General features: G+C 36.9%; 1 protein-coding gene across 1 annotated transcript in view; it reads left to right on the top strand.

Annotated features, from left to right (window-relative positions):
* The first annotated feature begins 3,626 nt into the window (after positions 1 to 3,626).
* The window catches only part of LOC110457491 (cleavage and polyadenylation specificity factor subunit 5-like), a 62,562-nt gene continuing 42,256 nt past the window's right edge, over positions 3,627 to 23,932 (top strand). The window contains exons 1-6 of the mRNA XM_021508798.1: positions 3,627 to 3,779; positions 5,550 to 5,750; positions 6,432 to 6,495; positions 7,415 to 7,504; positions 8,195 to 8,270; positions 8,692 to 8,806. Of these exons, the coding sequence (XP_021364473.1) occupies positions 3,664 to 3,779; positions 5,550 to 5,750; positions 6,432 to 6,495; positions 7,415 to 7,504; positions 8,195 to 8,270; positions 8,692 to 8,806 (662 nt within the window). The 5' untranslated portion in view covers positions 3,627 to 3,663. The remainder of the gene's footprint in view (positions 3,780 to 5,549; positions 5,751 to 6,431; positions 6,496 to 7,414; positions 7,505 to 8,194; positions 8,271 to 8,691; positions 8,807 to 23,932) is intronic.

Raw genomic sequence — 23,932 nt, 5'->3', positions numbered from 1 at the left:
AAATAGATTATGTAGTTTATGTTATTTAAGAGAAATTGGCGACGAATTTCATTATCTGTTTACATGTACACATCAACCAATTCTCAATAGTAGGCGAAAACATATGTCCAGATATTATTATGAACGACCAAACACATTTAAATATCATACATTATTCAATTATGTAACACAACATGAATTGACATCATTGGCTAAATTTATTACCAATATTAATGACATAATTAATTTACAATACTAATGTCCATCCTGTTCCACCATGTATTATTGTCACCCATATTTGTATATATGTATTCTCTACACTTTATTGTTATTGTTTATGAGAATAAAAACAATTGTCAATTATCATGAAATGAACTCTACCTTCGAAATAACACTATACCTATATACCTAATCCCAATACTTGGAATAGTCCTCTCCCAACTGATAGTGTGATCACCACACCGTGACATTAGAACAATAAGATAGGGTAGAGTCAGTACGGTGAGTCTTGACCCCTGACCTGACTGGAGACCCTATTAATATATATAAAGAATGGAGGAGTAATCCCCTATTGTTTAGTGTATAAGTAGTGGACTCCTTGTTTGGGCAACACCCTTAGGCATATATAGATATTCAAACTGCTGCCAAGGGGAAGCCATAGAAAATCATAGTTCAAGGGATGGTTGATATTAGAAGGAAATCCCATATGAAATAGAGGAAAACTTCAACACCCTGGGTCCAGATTATTTTTTGACACATAAAAAAGAGTTTTGCCCGGGCAACTAGGGCAATACCCCTGAGTCCCGCCACTGAATGAAAAAAAAACGGTAAATGGATGGATCAACATGTGATGTATTAGACAGTGACAGCTATCAGGAGGATAGCACACGGTGCCCGTGCTTTCCTGTTGGTAGCTCCACAAAAAATAAATCCTACATAGTGATATGGCAGCGAGATCGTCGGTACTTCCCCCTCCTTCATGTCCCCAGGGAGTATCCTTCTATACTGCCAGGACACCTGGTCAACAGGCCAACTATCTTGAGCAATTGAACCATAAAGTGATACCAGGGACGTATAGTGAAGCTCTATATACTGTCCCTGGTGATGCATAACCTTTTCCTGGACAGTATATCTTATGTCTTATGTTCTATATTTTCATGTTTGTGCATTTTCAGATCATGTTCGTATGTACATTTATGTATTTTATGCAAAATTGACATGTGACACTTTTAATAAAATAAATTGTATTGTGTTCAAGGGGCGTTCTCGTAGCCCTAAGAACAACGAAGAAAAATATTGATATAGGAAAACAAAGGGAAACCAATCATAGTCAGTTTCACACTAACCCCACAGGTCACACAGGTAAGTTTGTAATCAGCTTACCTGTAAAACGTTATTGTAGATTTCCTGCTCATGTGATATATCAAATGTTAAGGGAATTTATTTGTGTAGATATATCAATTTTCAAGTTCATTTTTGGGTAAACAATTAAAAAATGATTTAAAGACAATACCTGTACATAGAAAGGGTGACCTAACTGACCCTAACAATTTAAGGGGTGTTAGGATACTATAGTAAGATGTTCGGGAAAATGATTCACTTCTGTTTCAAATAATAGACTTTTAAAATGGTCAGAAAAATATGATGTAATAATTGATGCTAAATCTGGGTTTAGACCTGGCCTTAGTACAGTAGATGCTATATTTTGTTTACACTGTATTATATCCAAATCATTTATTAATAAGAAAATATTGTATTGTTGCTTTGTCGATTTTCGTAAAGCATTTGATAATGTAGATAGAATAAGTTTATGGAATAAGCTATCTAAACTTGGTATATGTGGAAAGCTCCTTAAAGTTGTAAAGTACATGTACTCTCATGTTAAATATCGTGTTAAATTAGATGGTTTGTCTGATTTTTTTTCTTAACATGGTTGGATTATAATAAGGTGAAATTTTGTCACCGATAATTTTTTCTCTGTATATATATGATTTTGAATCATATTTTATACAAAATTGCAAGGATAGTTATGAGTTTGAGGAACTCAGTTTATATCTGATGCTATATGCTGATGATCTAGTATTATTCTACGAGACTGTAGAAGGTCTCCAAGATATGCTTGAAAATTTAGAAAAACATTGTACTGAATGGAATTAAACTGTAAATGCTGAAAAAAAACTAATATTTTAGAAAAGGTAGAAGATTACATAATGATGAACAATGGTATTACAAAGGAAGTAAGGTTGAATGTGTGGATCAATTTCCTTACCTAGGTGTTATTCTAAATTACAATAATAAATTCACTTCTATACAAAAACAATTAGCTATCCAAGGTTTGTTTGTTTGTTTGTTTATGTTTAACGGCCCATCGACGGCTGTGGTCATTTAGGGCCATGGTGATTTATTTATTTATTTAGCTATCCAAGGACGAAAATCTATGTTTGCATTATTTTCAAAATGTTCATCTGCCAAATCTGCCAATAACAACATGGTATATCTTGAATTTGGACGGTTACCTAGTCAGGTTGAGAAAAATAAGAATGATAAAATATTGGTTTAAGATCTTAAAATCTGAAATTTGTTTTATATCCACTTCATATGGATTTTTATTACAATGTTGTAGTAAATAAAAAAAATCAACTGGGCTATAGCAGTAAGAGATGCATTAAGTAATCTAGGTCTTAGTGATGTTTGTTTATATCCATGTATTTCTCAGCAAAATTTGTTATTACCATGATTGATAAAACAAAGAATTTTTGATCAAGGCATACTCTTCCAAAGGGCCACAGTGGAAAACTCTCCTAAATGCTTATTGTATCAACGTATCATAGATTTTTGAGAATCATTACAATTTTACCCCATAAAATATATACCAAAGAAATATCGCATTTGTTTAACTCGAATTCCGTACATCTACCCATTCTTTGGCTGTAGAAGTTGGAAGGTATAATAATATACCTAGAGAACGTAGATATTGTAAACAGTGTAACTCCCCCCTATGAAGTAGAGGGCAAATTACATTTTTTTATTGGTCTGTTCTAAATTCCAAAATCTCAGATCCCATTTTATCAAAAGCTATTATTGAAAAAAAGCATCTGTGTTTAAAGTCGTTCAGTTGTTGAGTGTCCAGAATTGTGTCTACAAGGAAAAATTCCTCTATGAGGCAAACAAATTAAGGGTATTATAATGGAATATGATTGTCTTCATTCTCTGTACATTGTCCATGATTTGTGTATTGTATACTGATGGGCCAATGGCCTAAAGTCTGAATAAAACTTGAACTTGACTATAAAGACAACTAATTTTCTATTAAATATCAAATGAGACGAGCTCTGATACGCATGCCCGATTTCATACCTTTATGAGGGTCCCGGACGGATCAGCTGTTAAGGCAACGCTGAGAAACGTTAATGCAAGCACACAACTTGTACTTTTACAGCTATTTTTCTTTAAATAAAAATTAAATGGTTAATAAGGAAAAGGTTTTATGAAAATGACAATAAACAACAGTGATTATAGCCAGCAATTAAAATGACAAATATGTAGTTCAAAATAATAATAATTGGCATTCATTTGTGATAGATGCAACTGGAGAACTTTCGGATTATGCTCTTATGGATCATTATCCGGATTTTACCATGTCCCCTACTTTGCACAGCTCTTTGTTTCCGGTGGTTTTCTAGCATGGCGAGTCACGGCAGAACTCACGGTTGGCCCAAACAGAGCGCCAATTCAGCATCGTATGCAGCGAAATATGGCATCACACATCCATCAACGACACTGGACAGACCCATCGATCTGTAAGAATCAAAAGATTATCGACTTCACGAGTGCATCATTGAAATCGAAACGAAACACTCAGCTGTAAACAAACCGGCAAATGACGCTTGCCCATAATGATATTGTTGATAAGTCATTTACATCTGTATAACGTTTAATCGTTTCCTTTTTTGAGAAGACACTGATTCTTTTTATTAATCTGTATTCATCTAATCAAAAGCATTAGCCCACTAGCTTAGATGAACACTGAAATGTTCAAAATTTAAACGCCAAAAATAACATTTCTTGGCGGGGAAATTCGTAAACATCTTTATGCCTATAACGAAAGTGCTTTAGTTGTAGATGCGTACTGATTTCTAATTAAATGCAATGTTATCCAAACCTTCTTAAACGCATAAGCGCTGCATTTGTATTTTTCAATTGTAAATTAAATGTGTATATAATCGGGTAACTGATCCAGTTATATTAAAAAACTGAGCTAGGCTGGTTTTAGAACTAATATTAATACCCGGCCTCCTCTGCCCCGGCCGGGTATTTAATCAATCCCATGCCTTGTAATGGAGCAAGCCCGGTGTGAATTACACCGGGGCGATTTTAGAATTAATTGACCTTACATTGGTCCGCATCCATAAATAGGGTTGTAGTATGAACTATTTCTGTTGATATCCTGCACAACCTGAAGTTAAACTCTGCCTAAAATGTTGTTAACCTATCAAGTTAATGTAGCAAGCGCAATCGAAATCTGAATTGACCGCCGTGTTGGAAAGTTCGTATCTTTTCCGATATAGGTCAGACGTCCAAATATGGGTGTCATAATCCAATAAGGAAATTGCAGTAATCATGGCAACATCAGTAGTAATACTGATTTGGCCATGCAGGCCATATATAGAAAGGATAATTGAGATAACATCACACGTGATCTGTCATGGCGGTCGTTTCTATTATTTTCCCCAAGATGGACTTGGTTAATTTTGTAAAAGAGTTTTTGCATGGGTAAGGATTTGTTTTTTCAATAATTATGCAATATTTTGATAAGGCGTGTATTAGATGCAATCTTACAGATTATCACTTTTGATTTTGCTCCATTAGTCGGCATAGGACCGCTTCGTAGCTCTGACGACGCAATATATAAAAAAATCCTCGTCGTCAGAAAGCTACGTTACTTCCTGTATTAAATAACTAAGGTTTCAATAGGATTTCAAGTTCCCCAATTATTACCATAGAAATAGCATGAATGCCAGTCCATTTTCCAATTTTTGTGTCCCCGCAAAAAATGTGACACCCTTTGTACCTGAGTAAGTATGAACAATAGCTAGGAAATGAAACATTATGTAAGTCTGGACAAATAACAAAAGAAAAAGGCTCAAGAAACCTACACCCTGTCTACAAACAAACCCTAACATTTTGCTTTCCTACCAACTTGGCTAGGGAGATTTTCTCTCAAGCTCATTTGGTAGAGCGTGCATAAGACTAGTAAACGAGAGGTCCTGGATTTGACCCCTAGTAGAGGCATTGAAAAAATTTCCTCGTTTATGTTGTCACCCACATAGGGACTCACTCTGTTGAGTATAAGACTAGTAAACCAGAGGTCCTGGGTTGGACCCCTAGTAGATGTTGTCATCCACCTAGGGACTCATTCTGTTGAGTGTAAGACTAGTAAACCATAGGTCCTGGGTTGGACCTGCAGCAGGAGCATTGAAAATATTATGACCTCTGTTGCATGTGCACATTTTGTAGGTGGTTTTTCAATTATCACTGTGTTTATTATTATGCTATATTTTTCTTTCTAGGTATCCATTGACAAATTACACATTTGGAACAAAGGAGCCCCTGTATGAGAAAGACAGTTCAGTTCCAGCACGATTTGCTAGGATGAGGGAGGATTTTGACAAGATCGGGATGCGGCGGTCCGTGGAAGGGGTCCTTATTGTACACGAACATGGGCTCCCTCACGTCCTTCTCCTCCAGCTTGGCACGACCTTTTTCAAATTGTAAGTAGCAGTAGAGCCAGTGTTTTCCCCCCGTTAATTTGGGATGAGACCTGTTTTGTCTCATTTTGGTAGAACATGTACCAGTTGGGAAGGAAATTTTCAGGAATATACTTCAAATTTTTGGGAATTAGGCATAAATATGTAATAGTTTCAATTGGGAATGGGGCCCAATTATAGGCTCCAAAAAAGTCCACAGAAAAAACCCATTGAGTGTGGACAGTCCATTACACTGAATACAGAAATGATTTAAGATTCATCAGTTGTATCAGATTCAGATTTTTACAAGGGAACAGTAGGGATTATAAGTTGGGATAGAAAAATCACTTGAATTTAAATTTTGTAAGACTCCAGTTATTTATAGTATACTGAAAAGATTGTTTTTTTCCACTGATTTCTAATTTTCATGTGAAAAAACAGCTCTCCAGATTAGAAGGAATTCCTGAAAGAAATCTGGAAAAAAAATTCCCACGAAATTGACCATATCAGCAAATATGCATTAATGTTTTGACTACAGGTAAAAATTCAGTGGGGCTAGAACAGGATTCGAACCCTGAACCTAACATCAGTATTATTTTGCTCTAACTGTCTAATCGTGAGCTTCCTGGTCAACAGAATTGAAGTGGGGCAGGGATCCTTAAGTCTCATGTTGCATACTGTATGGCTTGTTAATGTGTTTTGTAGACCTGGAGGTGAACTGAATGCACAAGAAGATCAAGTGGAAGGCCTGAAACGTTTATTGACAGAGGTATTTATATTGGTTATTAGCCCATTCACCCCTAAAGTCACATTTGAACCTTACCAAATCAAAGACTTGGCAAGTCCAGTTTAAATATGTAGGAATGAATGAGTTAACACAAATCCTTGTAAGTGATCTAAAAATAAATTAATTGTGTAAGTAAATTTTTCTTAATATGTTTCTTTTTATTGTTTCCAACTTTAGCCTTATCATTGGTTTGAGGCCTATGTGGTGCAGTCGCCAAGTACTGGCCGTAGGTCAGTGGTTTTTCTCTGGGTACTCCAACTTTCCTCCACCACCAAAACCTGACTCTTCCTTAAATTAACGTAGCTGTTAATAGGACGTAAAACACAAAACATATTACAAGATTTTGTTAGATAAGGAAACTGCTTAGATGCTTGATAAGGATTCAGTGCATATTAAGGAAACAGAACTGTTTGTTGTAAAGGTGTCACGATTCACCGCGATGCACTTGTACCGCGATTATTTATGTTCGATTCGATTCACGATATATTTTTTCCGGATTTTCGATACGTCACGATCTGAATATTAGTGTATGCTGCTTCAGCCGAAACATCTGTGATACGTTCAATTTCATTGGCTGATCTCTAAACCCTCAGCCAATTGGCTGCGAGGATATAATTTTCACAAAGTATTCATAACAAAATGGCGGACCGCGGTAAGGAAATGAAAATTTTTGATGCTCCGGCAAGCTTCAAATCAAAAGTGTGGAAACACTTAGGGTTTCCGTGTATCGACGGCTTATATATCTCATTTTGTTTATATTTTAAAATGAAGGTCTATCGAATCGAAATAATCGAATTGTGGTACAAATATCGAGATACGTATCGAATCGTGGGTAAATTGTATCGTGACAGCTGTAGTTTGTTGCGATATTTCTATAAAGCATGGCATGTTTCATTTTCAGACACTAGGAAGACAAGATGGGGGTACAATGGAGTGGGTCATTGAGGATACGATAGGCAATTGGTGGAGACCCAACTTTGAACCACCACAGGTAACTCATTGTGTAGTTGTGTCATGTGGTATACAAGGTTTCAGTGATTGTTTCAAATTCTTTGATTTCTACAGAACTCAACTACACCTACCACCGCATAAACTACAGCTCAGAAAACTGAAAATGTTAGGTTTTAAATATTTCCTTATATACACGTTAAAATTCTTAATTAAATACTAGTTTAAAATTCAATTATGGGCGAAATTGGGAATATATTCCTCAGGTTTTGGTCATTTTGGGAAAATAAGGCACATTTTAGCAACGGGAAACAGCCTGTCTTCGGCCGTATAGCTGACTCCTATATCTAAAACAAATTTAAGGGGAGGTTACTTTGTATATGAAAAACTAAAGTGGAACTCTCTGGTGCTGTGTCTGCAGTGGGACAGGGATCCTTAATATATAAATTATTTAAAGTGCTTTATACTGAAAGTGGTGTTTTTTTTGGTCAGGCCTTAGCGTGGCTAGGCTGGGATTTGATCCCTGGACTTCAGGCTGTTACATTATCCCGCTATCCGACTGAACTACCAAGTCAATAAAATTGTCTTTGCCTAAATTTGCTACAGTTATATCCAAACGGAAGTTAAAGGGAGGTTACTGCATATAGGAGAAAAATGTCAGTGCAGTGGGACAGGGAACCTTAAGAAATATAATTTGCAGATGTTAATTGTTTTGTTTTGTTTATTACTACAGTATCCCTATATACCAGCACACATCACAAAGCCAAAGGAACACAAGCGACTCTTTCTGGTTCAGTTACCAGAGAAAGGTAAGACAAAAGATGTGTTTTCTTCATGTCCTGTGTAATTGTTTAGTTTTACAGTGTTAATATTTCGTTCGGATGAACATTTAATATATTAATTGTGTATGAATTAGTTGGCAATAGTAGCCTATACAGTCTATTTTTTAGGATGATTTGTGGGCCCCATTCCCAATGAAAAAAAAATACACAAATTTCTTTTTGATCAACTAGCAGAGCTTATCACAAAATTCAAATGTTTTATGAATCATTGATCAGACATTGATGAACATCAAATGTTAATGTTTTGTAAATTAAAATCTTCATGGATATTAATATTATCGTTGTAAGAATAATCACCAAAATAAGGCACACAAAAATTCAGATTCACAGTGTCTAGGTTTGTTTCTTTGTTTCTTGTTTTTTTCATCTAAATTATTTTACATTTCAGCTCTATTTGCTGTACCCAGAAATTACAAATTGGTGGCGGCTCCGTTATTTGAATTGTACGACAACTCGGCCGGATACGGACCAATCATATCCAGTTTACCACAGGCCCTAAGCAGGTAGGAACAGTCTCAAAACATTTTAACAAAACAGTTTATTTTTCAGATACAAGATCATATACGAGGCCTTATCATTTTATCATGTAACGGAGGTCATTATTTTTCAATGCCTCCATTAAGAGTTTTTGAACCTTGGACCTCTGGTTAAATCTTTCAATCTGCCCGATGAGCTAGAGAGAAAATCTCCCTAGCTGAGTCGGTAGGTAGGAAGAGGCTAGTATTTTACTAGGTTGACATACTCCGCATCCAGGAAAGAACTCTTCCTGACTTTTCCATGGGTCCTAGTGATTGTTTTGAAAGTTTCGCTGAGTATTTTTGTCACTATTTCCCAGGTTCCTATATGTGGGAACCAATGTGGCAGAGGTTACAGTTTTTCCATGCCTTTGCTAGGAGTCGTACCGGGGACCTCTGGTTGATAGCTTTTTGCTACACCGAATCAGCTGAAGAGATATTCTCTCTAGCCGAGTAGGTAGGAAGCGGCCAGTATTTTACCAGGGAGACATATATTCTTCCCCCAGTTAAGAACTCGTCCTGAATGGCTTAAAGAGAAATTCTAAAGCCAAGTTGATAGGAAGTAACTATTTTTTTTACCAGAGGGACAACAAAATAAAAAATATATAGGTGAGAGCCCTGGGGAAGAGAGAGATACAAATACTATAATTGATTAAAAAAACATGATGGAAGGTTTTAACTCATTCACCCCTACATATTTAAACTGGACTTGCCCAGTCTATGATTTGGTAAGGTTCAAATGTGATTTTAGGGGTGAATGGGTTAAAGGACATTGTGAACATTGGCATTGTGGACCCCAACGAAAAATATTTTGGGGGTGCACAGGTGGGAGTCACAAAAAAGGGTCTCTTTTCCCCATTTTTTTTTTTCTGTAACTGCCCTGAGGAAACTTGCAAAAGCATGGTCTTGAGTATGAGTTATGTCCCCTTGTCCACAGATGAAAATTAAGGCCCTGTGTCTTGTTTGGTAGCTGTAGGGACATTTGTAGGTATTGATTTCCTTGGTGGATGATAATGAGTAGAAGATTGTTTTAAGTAAAATGAATATCCTTGAGACATGGCTAACTCCATGTTAAGTTTTAACATAAAACTAGGTCGGCAGATGGCGACTACCTGTCTTTGAAGACATCATTTAATTTACAGCCTAAACATCCAGTGATCCCATTGGTTCTGGCTTATCACATTTTGACATAATAATTCCTGTATCCTGTGTGAAAACGAGGATACACAGTATCTGTATTTGACTTTGGTAATGATAAATATTTTTGCATACTTTGCACTGTAGTGGTGTACCGATAATCGGAAACATCGATTAAATCAAGTTTGAAAACGGTCCAATCCAATAATCGATTTTGCTGATGACAGATTGATTATGTTCAATTGTATTGTAATCCTATTCTAACTTGAGCAGACGCAACATCTGCACCGACATTATGAATTTGGTGGTTAATATAAAAATGGAATTGTATATGGTACAAAAGCGGAATTGCTTTTCGTTGCGTCACTTGTATTCGTTTCGTATAATACATATATACATCCGCATTTTGTATCAACCGAAACCGCCATATTTGAAAGCTAGTAAAGTGAAGCTAGCAGAGTGTTTTTCGTGATAAATTGTTATTAATATGCTATGTTATAGTGATTAGAGAATTCAAATGGGGGTAATTAATACCTAAACTTAGAGTACACCTAGTTGTCATCAAGTTTTGAGTCAAAAAAGACATATACTTGAATCCTTCCTTCCGCCTAGATTTCGGAAACGAGTATTTTCTCATCAGTCGGCACAATTACATCAGGTAATAAATCGTCTGGCCTCTTATGTTACACGAGTAGGTCATTTAAACTGATAATCGATTATGGAGTTCCGATTATCAATCTTGAATATTTGACCGATTCCATGTGTTTTTACCAAGTTTTGAAATATGTGGTTGACTTCAAAAGAGTAGCCAGTTGAATGCTCACTCGCTGTATTGTTGACCTATACACAAACTGAAAAAAAACCATCTGGTTTAAATAAAGTTGATGAGTAGCAAGCTACTTTTGACAGCAAATGGCTTTTAATGAGAACACTGCTTTGACAATGAAGTATGTTTATAAACTAAAATGAGATTAAAAAAGCTATTAGTCATTCTTGTTGGTCTGGATTGAAGTGGGCAATGGGTTCTAATTTAGGGGGAAACTGGAGTACCCGAAGAAAACCCATATGGATTTTAATGAGAACACTGCTTTGACAATGAACTAGAAATAAGATGAAGCAATGGTAGGACTACAAGAGTTGTGCCCCTTTCACTGAAATGCTGTACTCGCAATTGCCACTTAATTGAGATGTCACATTAATTGTAAGGAATCGGTGACGGGACTTAACAGTATTATGGCGCCATCTTGTAAGCTTGGGACGTCTCAGACACTCAGCTATAAAGTATAACAGGGCTTCCACTCAGCTATAAAGTATAACAGGGCTTCCACTCAGCTATAAAGTATAACAGGGCTTCCACTCAGCTATAAAGTATAACAGGGCTTCCACTCAGCTATAAAGTATAACAGGGCTTCCACTCAGCTATAAAGTATAACAGGGCTTCCACTCAGCTATAAAGTATAACAGGGCTTCCACTCAGCTATAAAGTATAACAGGGCTTCCACTCAGCTATAAAGTATAACAGGGCTTCCACTCAGCTATAAAGTATAACAGGGCTTCCACTCAGCTATAAAGTATAACAGGGCTTCCACTCAGCTATAAAGTATAACAGGGCTTCCACTCAGCTATAAAGTATAACAGGGCTTCCACTCAGCTATAAAGTATAACAGGGCTTCCACTCAGCTATAAAGTATAACAGGGCTTCCACTCAGCTATAAAGTATAACAGGGCTTCCACTCAGCTATAAAGTATAACAGGGCTTCCAGGAAGATTGACAACCAATAACAGTTGCTTATTGTTGCAATTTTTTTACCTTCAAGAGAATCACACCTGGGCTACATTCGCATATCCCGGTTGAAACGGTACCTGTGGCGCAGAAATTTTCCGCGATAAACGAACACACTTGGACCGTTCTATAAGCAGAGCTAAAAATCCATAGTTTCGGAGAATAAAAAACAATATATCAAGAATATTATGTCCTTCTCTCAGGCATCCACTAAATTACATAACGTATCTTAAAAATTACATGTGACTTGACATTGTTTAAGAAAGAAATAACGCAAATTGGCAATAGTCAGCATTTTAGTTTCGGTCAGGTACGTCTGCACCCCTCAATCTACACATACCAAATTTTCCTGAGGTCAGCCTCGGTCCAAATCTGTACTTGTCGTTTTCTTTACAGGTTCAACCGTTTCAACCGGATAAGCGAATGTAGCCAAGGCTTTTCAATAAAAATGTAGTTACTCATGCAAATTGTACTATTATCTGTGTCATTGTGAATTACTGCAAAACCCTTTTTTTTTTTGACATTAAATAGGAACGTTATTGATACCTCATTAATGGGTAAATGTTTTAACTTCTGCACAAGTTATGTTTTAAACATAACCTGAGTAAATTGATGGATCTTAACTTGTATTAATCTGTTTTGGAAGAAAACTAATGTCGCTATGAGATAGGCTTGCAAAAATGCACACTGGAGTTGCATGAAGGAAATATGTAAGATGTCTTTTATGTTCACTTCCCTACTCTTTCCTTCTGGCAGCGTCTCCTTAAGCACTCATCTTCATATGACATTTTGACCGTTACGAGAACATTTCAATCCCAAACAAACAAAGGAACATCATTATAATAATAATAATAGACATTCTTTATTGAGGCTAATCTTCCACATGGTCCTCTAACAGTGAATTCTTCATTTTTAGGTCACCTGAGCTTTGCTCAAGTGACCTATTCCAATCGCTTGTCGTCCGTCGTCCGTCGTGCGTCGTGCGTAAACTTTTACATTTTCAACTTCTTCTCAAGAACCAGTGGATGGATTTTTTTCAAACTTGGTCACAATCATCCTTGGTAGATGAGGCTTCAAAATTGTAAAATTGGGATTCCTACCCCAACCCCTGGGGCCAGGGCGGGGCCCCAAAGGGAAAATTTTCCAATATTTCAAAAATCTTCTTCTCCAGACTCAGAGGTACTACAGTTATTTTCTCTACGTGGAGAGAAAGATCATCAGGGGCTTTACTTAAATTGTAAATTTCAGGACCCCCGAGCTATCCGTTCTCCCTTGGGGAGGGGGTAAAGTTTACTATAGTTTATATAGGGAAATAACACTTTTGGGTATATTTTGACAACTTTCTGTAGGAAATTATTTTTACTTGGTGAGAATTATCCTTGGAGGTAGATGGTTTCAAATTGTAAAATTGAGATTCCTACCCCGACCCCTGGGGCCAGGGCGGGGCCCCAAAGGGAAAATTAATCAATATTTCAAAAATCTTCTTCTCCAGACTCAGAGGTACTACAGTGATTTTCTTTACGTGGAAAGAAAGATCATCAGGGGCTTTATTTAAATTGAAAATATCAGGACCCCGAGCTATCCGTTCTCCCTTGGGGAGGGGTTAACGTTTAATATAGTTTATATAGGGAAATAACACTTTTCGGTATATATTTTATCCATTTTCAGCAGAAAATTGCTCAAACTTAGTCAGAATCATCTTGGGTAAATGAGAGTTTTACTTTGTAAAATTGGGATTCCTGCCCCATCCCCAGGGGCTAGGGCGGGGCCCCAAAGGGAACATTTACCAATATTTTCAAATTCTTATCCATTGATGACATGACAAGTATTGTATTTCACTTAGTTTACATGCTGATTTCCACATCACATCTAAACAATAAAATAAAGCTACCAGTACCTATGATATAACTCAGGTGACCGCTAAGGCCCTTGGGCCTCTTGTTTTGGTTCCACCATGTGCTACAATAAGACTCTTTCATCCCAGGGGTCTAAAATAGGAAAATCCCGAGGGTGGAATTTCCCTATCCTACACCCCAGGGCAGGAAAGAATATTTTTCTCTCATTCCAACTACCAGCATAAGCTCAGAAACCATGAAAATGAATTGGGAGTGGCTACCATTGTGAAAATATCTACTTAAATACTGAGCTTTTTTGACAAAAAAACAAATCAGTCAGGGAGATTTAAAATAGTCCATATTTGCAATGACAGAAGATTAATCTCATCATTTTAACTTTTACTGTAAATATATTGTAAAAAGGTTTTAATTTCATCACATTGCCTTTCCGCATTGGGGCATTAGACTTTTCCAAATTTGTGACGTCATGTCATTGTGGAGCAATTGTAACATAACAGGGTGTAAGATAGAAGTTGTTTACGCACCTTTCTTACCCTGGACAGCTCTACCTTACACACATGAAACTGAGAGAAAAAGATTGTCTGTCCCATACTGTGATACACAAAGGAGATTGCAGATGATTGACTGAATGGCTGGTGGAAAATATCTTAGAATCTCGACTGCTGCAATGGAAGAAGCAACTTTTGAATTTGTTTATGTCCCTTTAATTAACAGTGGACACGGAACTCGAGAAAACTTGCAACACTGCAGGGGCTCAAGATCAGTCACCCTTTACTATAGCATGCAGTGGGATACCGCAGATGTATTCTTGTCTCAGAACCTGCAGGGGTCCACAAACAAGTGTAGCTCCAACTCCTTTAACCGTTTCATCCCCTATCTAACTTTAGTAGACTGTACCATGCATTGATCTGGATGGGTTCATTTCGGTCTACTGTGGTTAAAGGGTTAAATATGTTGGTAATCTTAATCTATCCCGTTCCCATCAGTGAACAAGTTCAATTTTTCCCAGTTGTTGAAATGATATTGGAGAAAATCACAGCTGTTTCCTATTTCGTATATTCATCTTGATTGTAATACGTTTTGTCGTAATAGCTAAAAGTTAGTACAAACGAAGAGGTAATTTACCGAAATTTTCTTTTCAATTGACGATATTTTCTACAGAGCTTGTAATTTGTGAATTTTGATTGGCAGCTGACAGACAAGTATAACAAAATTAAGATAATTGTCATGGTTATGGTGAATAAACATATCTACCATGTATACTGTATATTGGAACATTTTTGCCCAGTCAAACTTTCTCCATTCTCCAGGATTTCTCCCTTCGCATTTAATTACTATTCATAATATGTTGTTTACTGACGTTAGCTGAAATGATAAATTTGCCCTCATTACGACGGGCAAAAAAAATAAAAAAAATATAAACTGCAACGAAAATTTCCTGGTATGAAGTATTTAATATATAAATATAGAGATATTGTTTCAAAACGTTTTTTTTTATAATCTTGTTTATTTTTTAGAACAAATACTGGGTAACATTGATTTAAGTTTTGGTTTGACAGTCTAGCTAATAGTTACTGGGTACAGCTGAACGTAGCTTGCTTGAGTGATGATGTGATTAATGGTTAATGATAGTTCTGGAATAGAAAATAAATGACATCTGAAAACAATGTCTATTCTGCTTGGAGATTCAAGACAAGTAAATTATAAGTGTTAAATAGTTGCATGGACATCAGTGGTATTTGTGGAATTATGAAGAGAAGTGCCTTTTTGATTCATTAAACTCATTCACCCCTGAAATTTTATAATGAACTAATCCAACCTTTGAATGGGAAGAGTTCAAATGTGTCTTCAGGGGTGAATGAGTTAATTGCAATTAATTTGAGTTCATTTGCAGTTTAACTTTAGCTGCTAATAAGACATTTTATTACAAGAGAACACAAAACATAATAAGCAAACATTATCTTAAAGCAAGTTTAACTCATTCATCCCTACATATTTAAATTGGGCTTGCCCAGTCTTTGATTTGGTAAAGTTCAAATGTGATTTAAGGGGTGAATGGGTTAATTATACATAAAAAAACACTTATCCACTTTTTTCATTGCATTGAAATAAAACCTGTGTAATCTGTTACCCTGTGGGTTCTAATAAATTAAGTTGATTTAGCAAGATGATGAAATAAACAGGCGGCTTCATTTGGTGTTTTTTTGTTACAAGAAATCGGATTACAACTCTATGCCGAATAAAACTGGATATATGTTACTCAGTGGTCAGTTGAAGAATTTTATACAGTATCAGAAAAAAAATTGTTGGTAATTTTTTGGCAAATCAAAATTGATTGTCAGTGTTAAACTAAGGCAACAACAGGACCAGACCAAACACCAAAACAAAGTGGAAGGCCTCACAAAACCCCGTAAAGAAATAAGGCTCACTAATGAACTGTGTATTCAGTTCATATGTAGCTCTCATTAGGTAATGAACTGTGATCTACACTTGTGTAATAGGACGAGGAATAGTGATAAAGATAGTGCCGTCGCTGGGGCTTGAACCTGCGACCCTTGGCTCTCCAGCCCGATGCTGGACCGCTGAACTAAATGGAAATTCCCTACAGCTGATGCTTGTAAGGCAACCTAATTAATAGACTTCTTTAACAATTGTGTCAGATTAACCTGTTTTATCTGACAACCTGTGTTGGACACACTATATTTTTCAGATTAACCTGTCTTATCCGACACCCTGTTGGACACATCATATCAGTCAGATTGGACAGGGTGTCAGAAAATACAGAAAATCTGTCTAATCTGACACCATGTGTGGTCTTACATTGTTTAGGTAACAGAGAATGTCAATATACACAGGTTTTATCTGGTAATTTCTGTATAAAACGGTATTTTAAGCTGTATGATGTATATGACAGGATGCTGGAATACTGAGGTGTCGGATAAGAGAGGTTTCATTGTACTTAATGATCTGCACAAATTCGTAGATAAATACAAGATTAATTTTCCCAGGAGCTGAACAGAAATATAAATAATGTACCCTGGTATTGAAAATCTGGTGAGGAAACTCGTGAGTTATTCTTAGCCATTCAATTCCTTTTATCTGGCTTAATTAACCAACGTCTGGGCAGTATATATTTACTACTCGGGTTGAAAATTGCCATTTTTCTAACTTAACACAATTTCCGAAGAGAAAACTGTGTTTTTTAATGGAGTCATTTCCTGAGAGCCATAAAAAACTGTCCGCTACAATAGATTGTGAATCATTAGCTGTTGAGTCATTGCTGATATACTTTTCTTGAGAAAAAATCTGAAATTATTCTGGAAATGAGAAGACCATCCAACATTTATGAGTCATGTGACTCCTATTCACATCCTGAGTCATGTGACTTGTTTCTTCACAATTTCTTTGTCATGTGACTTTTCACATTTTGAGTCATTTGACTCTGCTCATACTTGTTTTGTTTACAAAAGTCGGTTAATTTAGAAATTTGTGTCACGATATACAATGGAGTCTAATAATATTTCAATTTCCCAGTTTCCAATCTATAACCATCAAGTTTAGTTCAATTTTTATAGATAAAATATACATTTTTCCTTTAGAAGGACATCTGAAACAGACTTGAAGCTCTCCTTCAAAGATTTGATGAAGCCGTGTTCCCACTGAATTTCAGATTTGGGGGTATTATTTGATACATTTTCAAGATTCTGTACCGCTAGATACCGTGTTACAAAGGGCAATTGATGAAAACTGGGGGTACAACTAACTGTTTTGGGGGTGAAACCCCTTGTCACCCTTCTAATTTGTAACACTCTTTCTGATTGGATATCTTGCTGGGGTCTTTATTTCTATCCCATTCAAAATTTTCAAAGATTCTCTCTCTTCAAAGGCCAAAAAAGATCATTTCTTCAAGTAAGTCGCTAAAATTTGATGAAAGATGGAATGCTTGGACATGAAAAATGGACAGAGTGCTCTTACAAAGTCGACTACAGTAACCAATTGTAATAAACATGATATACAGTACACTTTTAATCATTACTCCAAAAACTGCCTGAGTAACTTTCTGGTACTGGCCGTAGGTCTGTGGTTTTTCCCCCGGGAACTCGGGCTATCCTCCACCACCAAAACCTGGCACGTCCTTAAATGACCATAGCTTTTGATAGGATGTTAAACACAAACAAACCGAACCAAAAGTACGTTTCTATCCTTACACTCAAGACGACAATGGGTCAAGGAAATCAGATGATGTAATATTATAAGGTAGATTTGGTTACAACCATTTTGCACATAGGTTAGGCTTAGTTCTAATGAAGAGCAATTCCGTTGTACTGGTATATTTTATTTAATGCAAGAAGATGTTTAAATAGGACCATATACAAATATAGTAGTATTTTGTTTTACAAAATCATTAAGTTATAATAATAATACCCATTATTTTACAGTAAGCTGATAGTACTGAATTCGCTAAATTATTGATTTGCCATATACGTGTAATGATTTAGTGTTTGTTTTCACTCCATGTGACCCCTGCTGAAAAGTACTGTTATAGGACTGAGATAAACAGGCCCCTTTGGCCTTTTGTCTGCATTTCCATTAATAACGGGCATCAAGTACTTGTGTGAGCATTCTAGTTTGACTCCTACAGTGTGAATATATACGGCTCTATACCGTATACATCACCGGGGCCACGGGGACCAGAGTCTCGTAAGCACCCCCCACGGGGGCTTCAGTGTCGCCTCTGCCTGTGCCTCCGCGTGCACTCATACGGGGCGCGCACCACAGTCTGTCGTCTGACAAGCAGCGACTTGTGAAAGGCGACAGACAGAGCGCCAGACAATTGTCTCACCCATGCACCAGCTCCTCGCAAATCCAAATTAAAGACACATGTCTGTTGTGTCAGTTATTAAGCCGTGCCCCCAGAGACGCGGCGATCTGACCGGTGTGATACGGACATTTTGGATGAGTCACACCTACCCATCTTCTTCTCCCCGTTATCCTCATCCACCTCTCTGTCCCTCCTAATCCCATCCCCTTCCTGTTCTGCCCTCCAACGACACGAAATCATCTCAAGTGCATACAGAATCGGTGACAACCCCCGTCATTTTTTTCTGGCTTAGATGTTAGGCTGTCATTAATTATCAGACAAAAAGTGGATTGGGGGAAACTTCCTACGATTTCAGTGCCTCAAGAAATAATGAAGAAATTAAGCCCCATTTGCATACAATGAGAGACATGGCCGGCAGTTTTCGACTAATCAGTTGTGAGTCAGAAGGGTCCATCTGGCATTTGCTGGGGTTTTACGTTTTTATCTAATTTTTACACTTTCCCTTCACTTAATAATTTACAATTTAAAATAATTGAATATCTTTTAAGGGTTTCATTTTCTTTCATAATTGCTGGCAGCCATCAAGTGCTAAATCAGATCTGTGTCAGGGCGACAACTAGCATGCTAACAACTTAGTCGTTATTTATACGAATAATGACGCTCACTGCACTTTAATATCCCGTGGTTGTTGGGTGCTTTGTCATGGAAATGTAGGGAAAACGTGGTGACTTCCCTCGGACCAGAAATAATTAATGTTTAATAATTAATCCTATATAAACCTTCATCAATGACATTTCTTCCAAAATTAATGAATTATGGTTTAATGAATACATTTCAAAACAGCTAAGAAATGTGAAATATGAAAAAGAAAACTAATGTCATATCTTTGTTGCTATGGAAATGTGTTGAGCTAAAAATTCCAGGAAGGGTAGTAAATTGAAATTTATTTCTAGAACTTCCATCTTTTGCTCAGAGTACTGTTACAGTAGATGTATGGATATTTATGTAAGATGCTCTTAATGATCAAATGGAAAATGACGTGTTCCATCATAGTTCGGTGAAAGAAATGGAACTCCTGTCCTGGTTATAAAGCGACTGAGACCAATATTCTGTAATGATTGTAAGTGTAGATATTGGTATACATGTAATGAGATCTAACGTTATTTGGATATAATTTTGCAAATGATCTTTTTCACCATTGGAACCTTTTTACCAATCATTGATCAATTATTAAATGTTTAATAGGGTCTATTTCAAATCTGTCTTTTATTATGAATATGGTTTAATTTTAAAATGTTGCGTTCTATTACAAAATAGTTTTGATTTCCCCCCCCGCATAGTAATTGAAAACAGTAATTGTTTTGTAAATTTCTAATCTTGGTTGATTGTTGCAATTACAAGAAAATATTAAAAAAAAAATGTCAATTTTCTCAAGCACTGAGTTGTATGAATATCATAACCAATGCAAACATCTACATGCCTGAATTCAAATGATATAACCATTGTTATTTTTCATCATCGAAATCACAGTTTATTCCGTAAATTCAACTTTTTCAGCACATCAATTCTCTTGTTTTCCCGATTGCTGATTTTTCTGTACGTAATGTGTCGTGTTTGACAACACTGTAATAAAACCTTTCTTAATCCGATGCAGTAAATTATTTAACAAATCATGACATTAGACTATAAACAAATTAATTACATACTTGTATACCTAGATATCAATTCTGCAGTTAAAGACAGAGGTTCAATATGTTTGTCACTAAAAACCTTAAACTTATACATAAGAAGAAGGCCTTTAACTCATTCACCCCTGAAGACACTTTTGAACCCGTCCAATTCAAGGGTTGGCGTGCGTCCGTAAACAATTTACATTTTTGACTTCTTCTCCAAAACCCCTGAACCAATTAAAAAAAATCAATGAAATTCTGCAGAAACCTTCCATGGCCAAAGGTCAACAAAAATCGTTGCCAGTTTGGTCCCCGGCCCGCAGGGGCCTGAGGGGCGGGGCAAAAATGGGTCACATTGACTAAAATTTCAAAAATCTTCTTCTCCAAAACCCCTGAACTAATTTCAATGAAATTTTTTAGAAACCTTCCATGGCCAAAGGTCAACAAAATTCGTGGTCGTTTTGGTCCCCAGCCCCCAGGGGCCTGAGGGGTGGGGCAAAAAAGGGTCAAATTGACTAAAATTTCAGAAATCGTCTTCTCAAGACCCAGATATGGACTAGAATCAAATACCCTTCATAGATGGAAGGGTCTTAAGGTGCTTTACCAAAATTGTGAATTTCTTGACCCTGGGGTCTCGCCTTTCCCCCTGGGGAGGGGGTAAACTTTACTGTAGTTTATATAGGGAAATCACATTTTGGACCAACATTTGTTTAATTTCCATTGGAAGTAATTCAATTTGGGTTAGCATTATCAGTATTGGATAGCAGTTTGATGGTATGCACATATGAGCCCTGAGGCTGATGGGTGGGGCCAAAAAGGGTTGAATTGACTGAAATTTAAAAAATCTTCTTCTCAAAGACCCAGATATAGTAGAATCAAACATTCTTCATAGATGGAAGGGTCTTAAGGTTTATGACTCTAGAGTCTCACGTTTACCCCCTGGGGAAGGAGGGGGNAGGAGTCAGTGTGCTAAAATTTCTTCATTTTCCTTGTTTAGAATCAGTGGTGCTAGTTACAAATACTTTTTAGTCTTAAATCTGTATGCTAGATATTGAATAAGGTGGTTTTATTGTTTTTTGTCACTTTGAATAATATTTTTGTTCATGTTAAAAACAAAATCAACTCTCTGTATAAATATATCAGGTGACCGTTAAGGCCCATGGGCCTCTTGTTCTTTTATTCCTTTGTCATTTTAACAATATAAGATACTTTTTAACCCTTTCACCCCTGTGTAACTTTAGTAAACTCTTCCATGCTTTGATCTGGATGAGTCCATTATGGTCTACAGTGGTGAAAGGGTTAAAAGAATTTGTTGCTGGGGTATGCAAAAAGAAATATAAGTCTCGCAGTGTACAGTTGGCTTCTGTATGGGCTGACAGATTGTGAGGGGGTCGGGAAGTAGCGGAGGATGATAAACGGACTAAAGTCCACCTCAGCACTAATGGCAGATTATGTGTAGCCTCCATATGAATAATTGTAAGAAATGAAGATAGATTAGGGATGTCGTGGCGGTATGGGGGCTCATGAGTGGAGACTACAGGAGATTTTCTACTGTATTGTTGTCTGGATCCGCCCCATTGATCCAGATCTGCTGGCTCCGATATCATCCACCGTTTAATAGCTTGTTGACTCCAGTTGAGCTAAATACACTCAACTTTGTATTCCAGTAGATTTAAGCTCAGAACTTAAAGCAGACTTAACTCGTTCACCCCTGAAGTTTCATAATGAACTATTCCAACCTTTGAATTGGAAGAGTTTAAATGTGTCTTCAGGGGTGAATGAGTTAATGTTTGTAGCTTGTTAATGAAGTCAATGGCTTGGTTTTGTTTCCTTGATAAACTTAGTTTAGTGAGCACACGTTTGCCAATTTTGAAGACACCTGGCCCAAGACTCTCTAAATACGGAAAGCAACATTTTATTCAATTTTATTGCAAAAAAGTGCAGCACATTTAATGCATTAATACTGTAAGAAGTACATGCAGTCCTGAAGCTGGAATGATTAAGTGTACATGTAAATTTGTAATGATCAATATTTTAAGCTTATTGACTCAAAATTACACCATTTCTAACAACATTCTATGTACATGTATTTAGAACTTACATTCAGAAAAGCACTAGTTGTGAGTACATTTGAATACAAAGTATCTGTCAGGAAATCTATAGTTTAGAACAGAGGTAAAAGAGATCAACAAAATATCTTCAGATAGACCGAACACTTTGCAGCGCTTACAATGACTGTCGGCAGCAATATAGTGTTTTATATATCCAGGTTCGGTTTGTTTGTGTTTTACATCCTATTGACAGCTATGGTCATTTAAGGACGTGCCAGGTTTTGGTGGTGGAGGAAAGCCGGAGTTCCCGGAGAAAAACCACCAACCTATGGCCAGTACCTGGCAACTGCCCCATGTAGGCCTCGAACCCACGACCCAGTGGTGGAGGGCTAGTGGTAGCAGATCGTCAGACGCCTTAACCACTTGGCCACCGTGTCCCCCTTTCATCCAGGTGGTATTCAGGGGTAAGATTTTACTTTGTACAGAGGTCATTATTTTTTAATGCCTCCCCTTATATTTTTGAAGGAGTCAAACCCGAGGCCTCTGGTTTACTAGTTATACTCCCTTCCGAATGAGCTAAAGAAAAATGATCTGTAGGATCGGCAGGAAGTGGAAAGTATTTAACCGGAGTGACATACTCCACCTCCAGGAAAGAACTGATACTCATTCTGAGTTTTCCAGGGGTCATAGCGATTCTTTGCAGGTATTGCTAGTACTTCATATTTCCTGGGTCCTTACGTGGGCGCCAGGAAACAGAGGTCATTATTTCTCCAATGCATCTGCCAGGAGTCGAACCTGGGACCCCTAGTTTACTAGTCTATGCTCTACCAAATGAGCTTAAGAGAATTTCTCTTGACAAACTGACAATGACATAAAATCATGTATACTTTGATACATTATACCCCACATCTCATTTACCAACTCGCCGATTTATTGCACATTTATTTCAAGGTCATTTTTGACATTGTTGAGTACATAATTCTTTTGTTCATTTCCCTTGATATGACACAAACCCTTTATAATGCCGATTTTTTCTGGACAAGTGGTGGCTTTATAAAGAAATTTCACCATAGTTACCGTAATTTACTTTCTAACAGCCTTTTCAGAAAACGATGAATTTCCTTTAGTCAGCAATTATTTTTACTTACATGTTACTACTACGGTGTATTGAAATTCTATTAACGTAACAAAATATTTTTATTACATTTTTGCTACCTAGATATTAATTCAGTCTGAACAAGCATCCTCGATACTCCTGGTGTTGTGTTCACTTTTGCTCTCTGCACCCCTGGAATATGTCATGCAAAATTGAGGGCTCAGTGTGTGCCACCTTGTGGATGAGACTGGAAGAATAGATTTATCCTTTACATATACATCAAAATTCTCGGTAGTGTAATGGTAAAAATGACCGGCTTTAGAATCAGGTGTCACTCTCCTGTAATCTTCAAAAGAACAGGTATTGGCCTAGTGTTTGGTCAGATTTGTTTTACCTGAGACCAATCAAATAGCTTGCTGCATGCCTTTAATTTTGCTATGACATATTCCAGGGGTGCAAAGAGCAAAAGTGAGTGTAACCCTTGGAGTATCGAGACAGGTCAACAAGTTAAAACTCTGTGACAGATATATATCAAAAACGATATTCATTGTCAGTGTGAAGATTTCTCGTTACACAAACGATAGCACTTTGTTTGCAAATCTTACCAGATGTTAGCCAGAAACAGTACGATTGCATTGAGCAACACATTCAAATATGCATAGCCTCGTTGTCAAGTATGATGTCATTAAAATTTGACGC

This window comes from Mizuhopecten yessoensis, unplaced genomic scaffold (genome assembly GCF_002113885.1).
Source record: "Mizuhopecten yessoensis strain PY_sf001 unplaced genomic scaffold, ASM211388v2 scaffold9157, whole genome shotgun sequence".
Lineage (NCBI taxonomy): Eukaryota > Metazoa > Mollusca > Bivalvia > Pectinida > Pectinidae > Mizuhopecten > Mizuhopecten yessoensis.
This window is presented reverse-complemented; position numbering and strand designations above follow the sequence as displayed.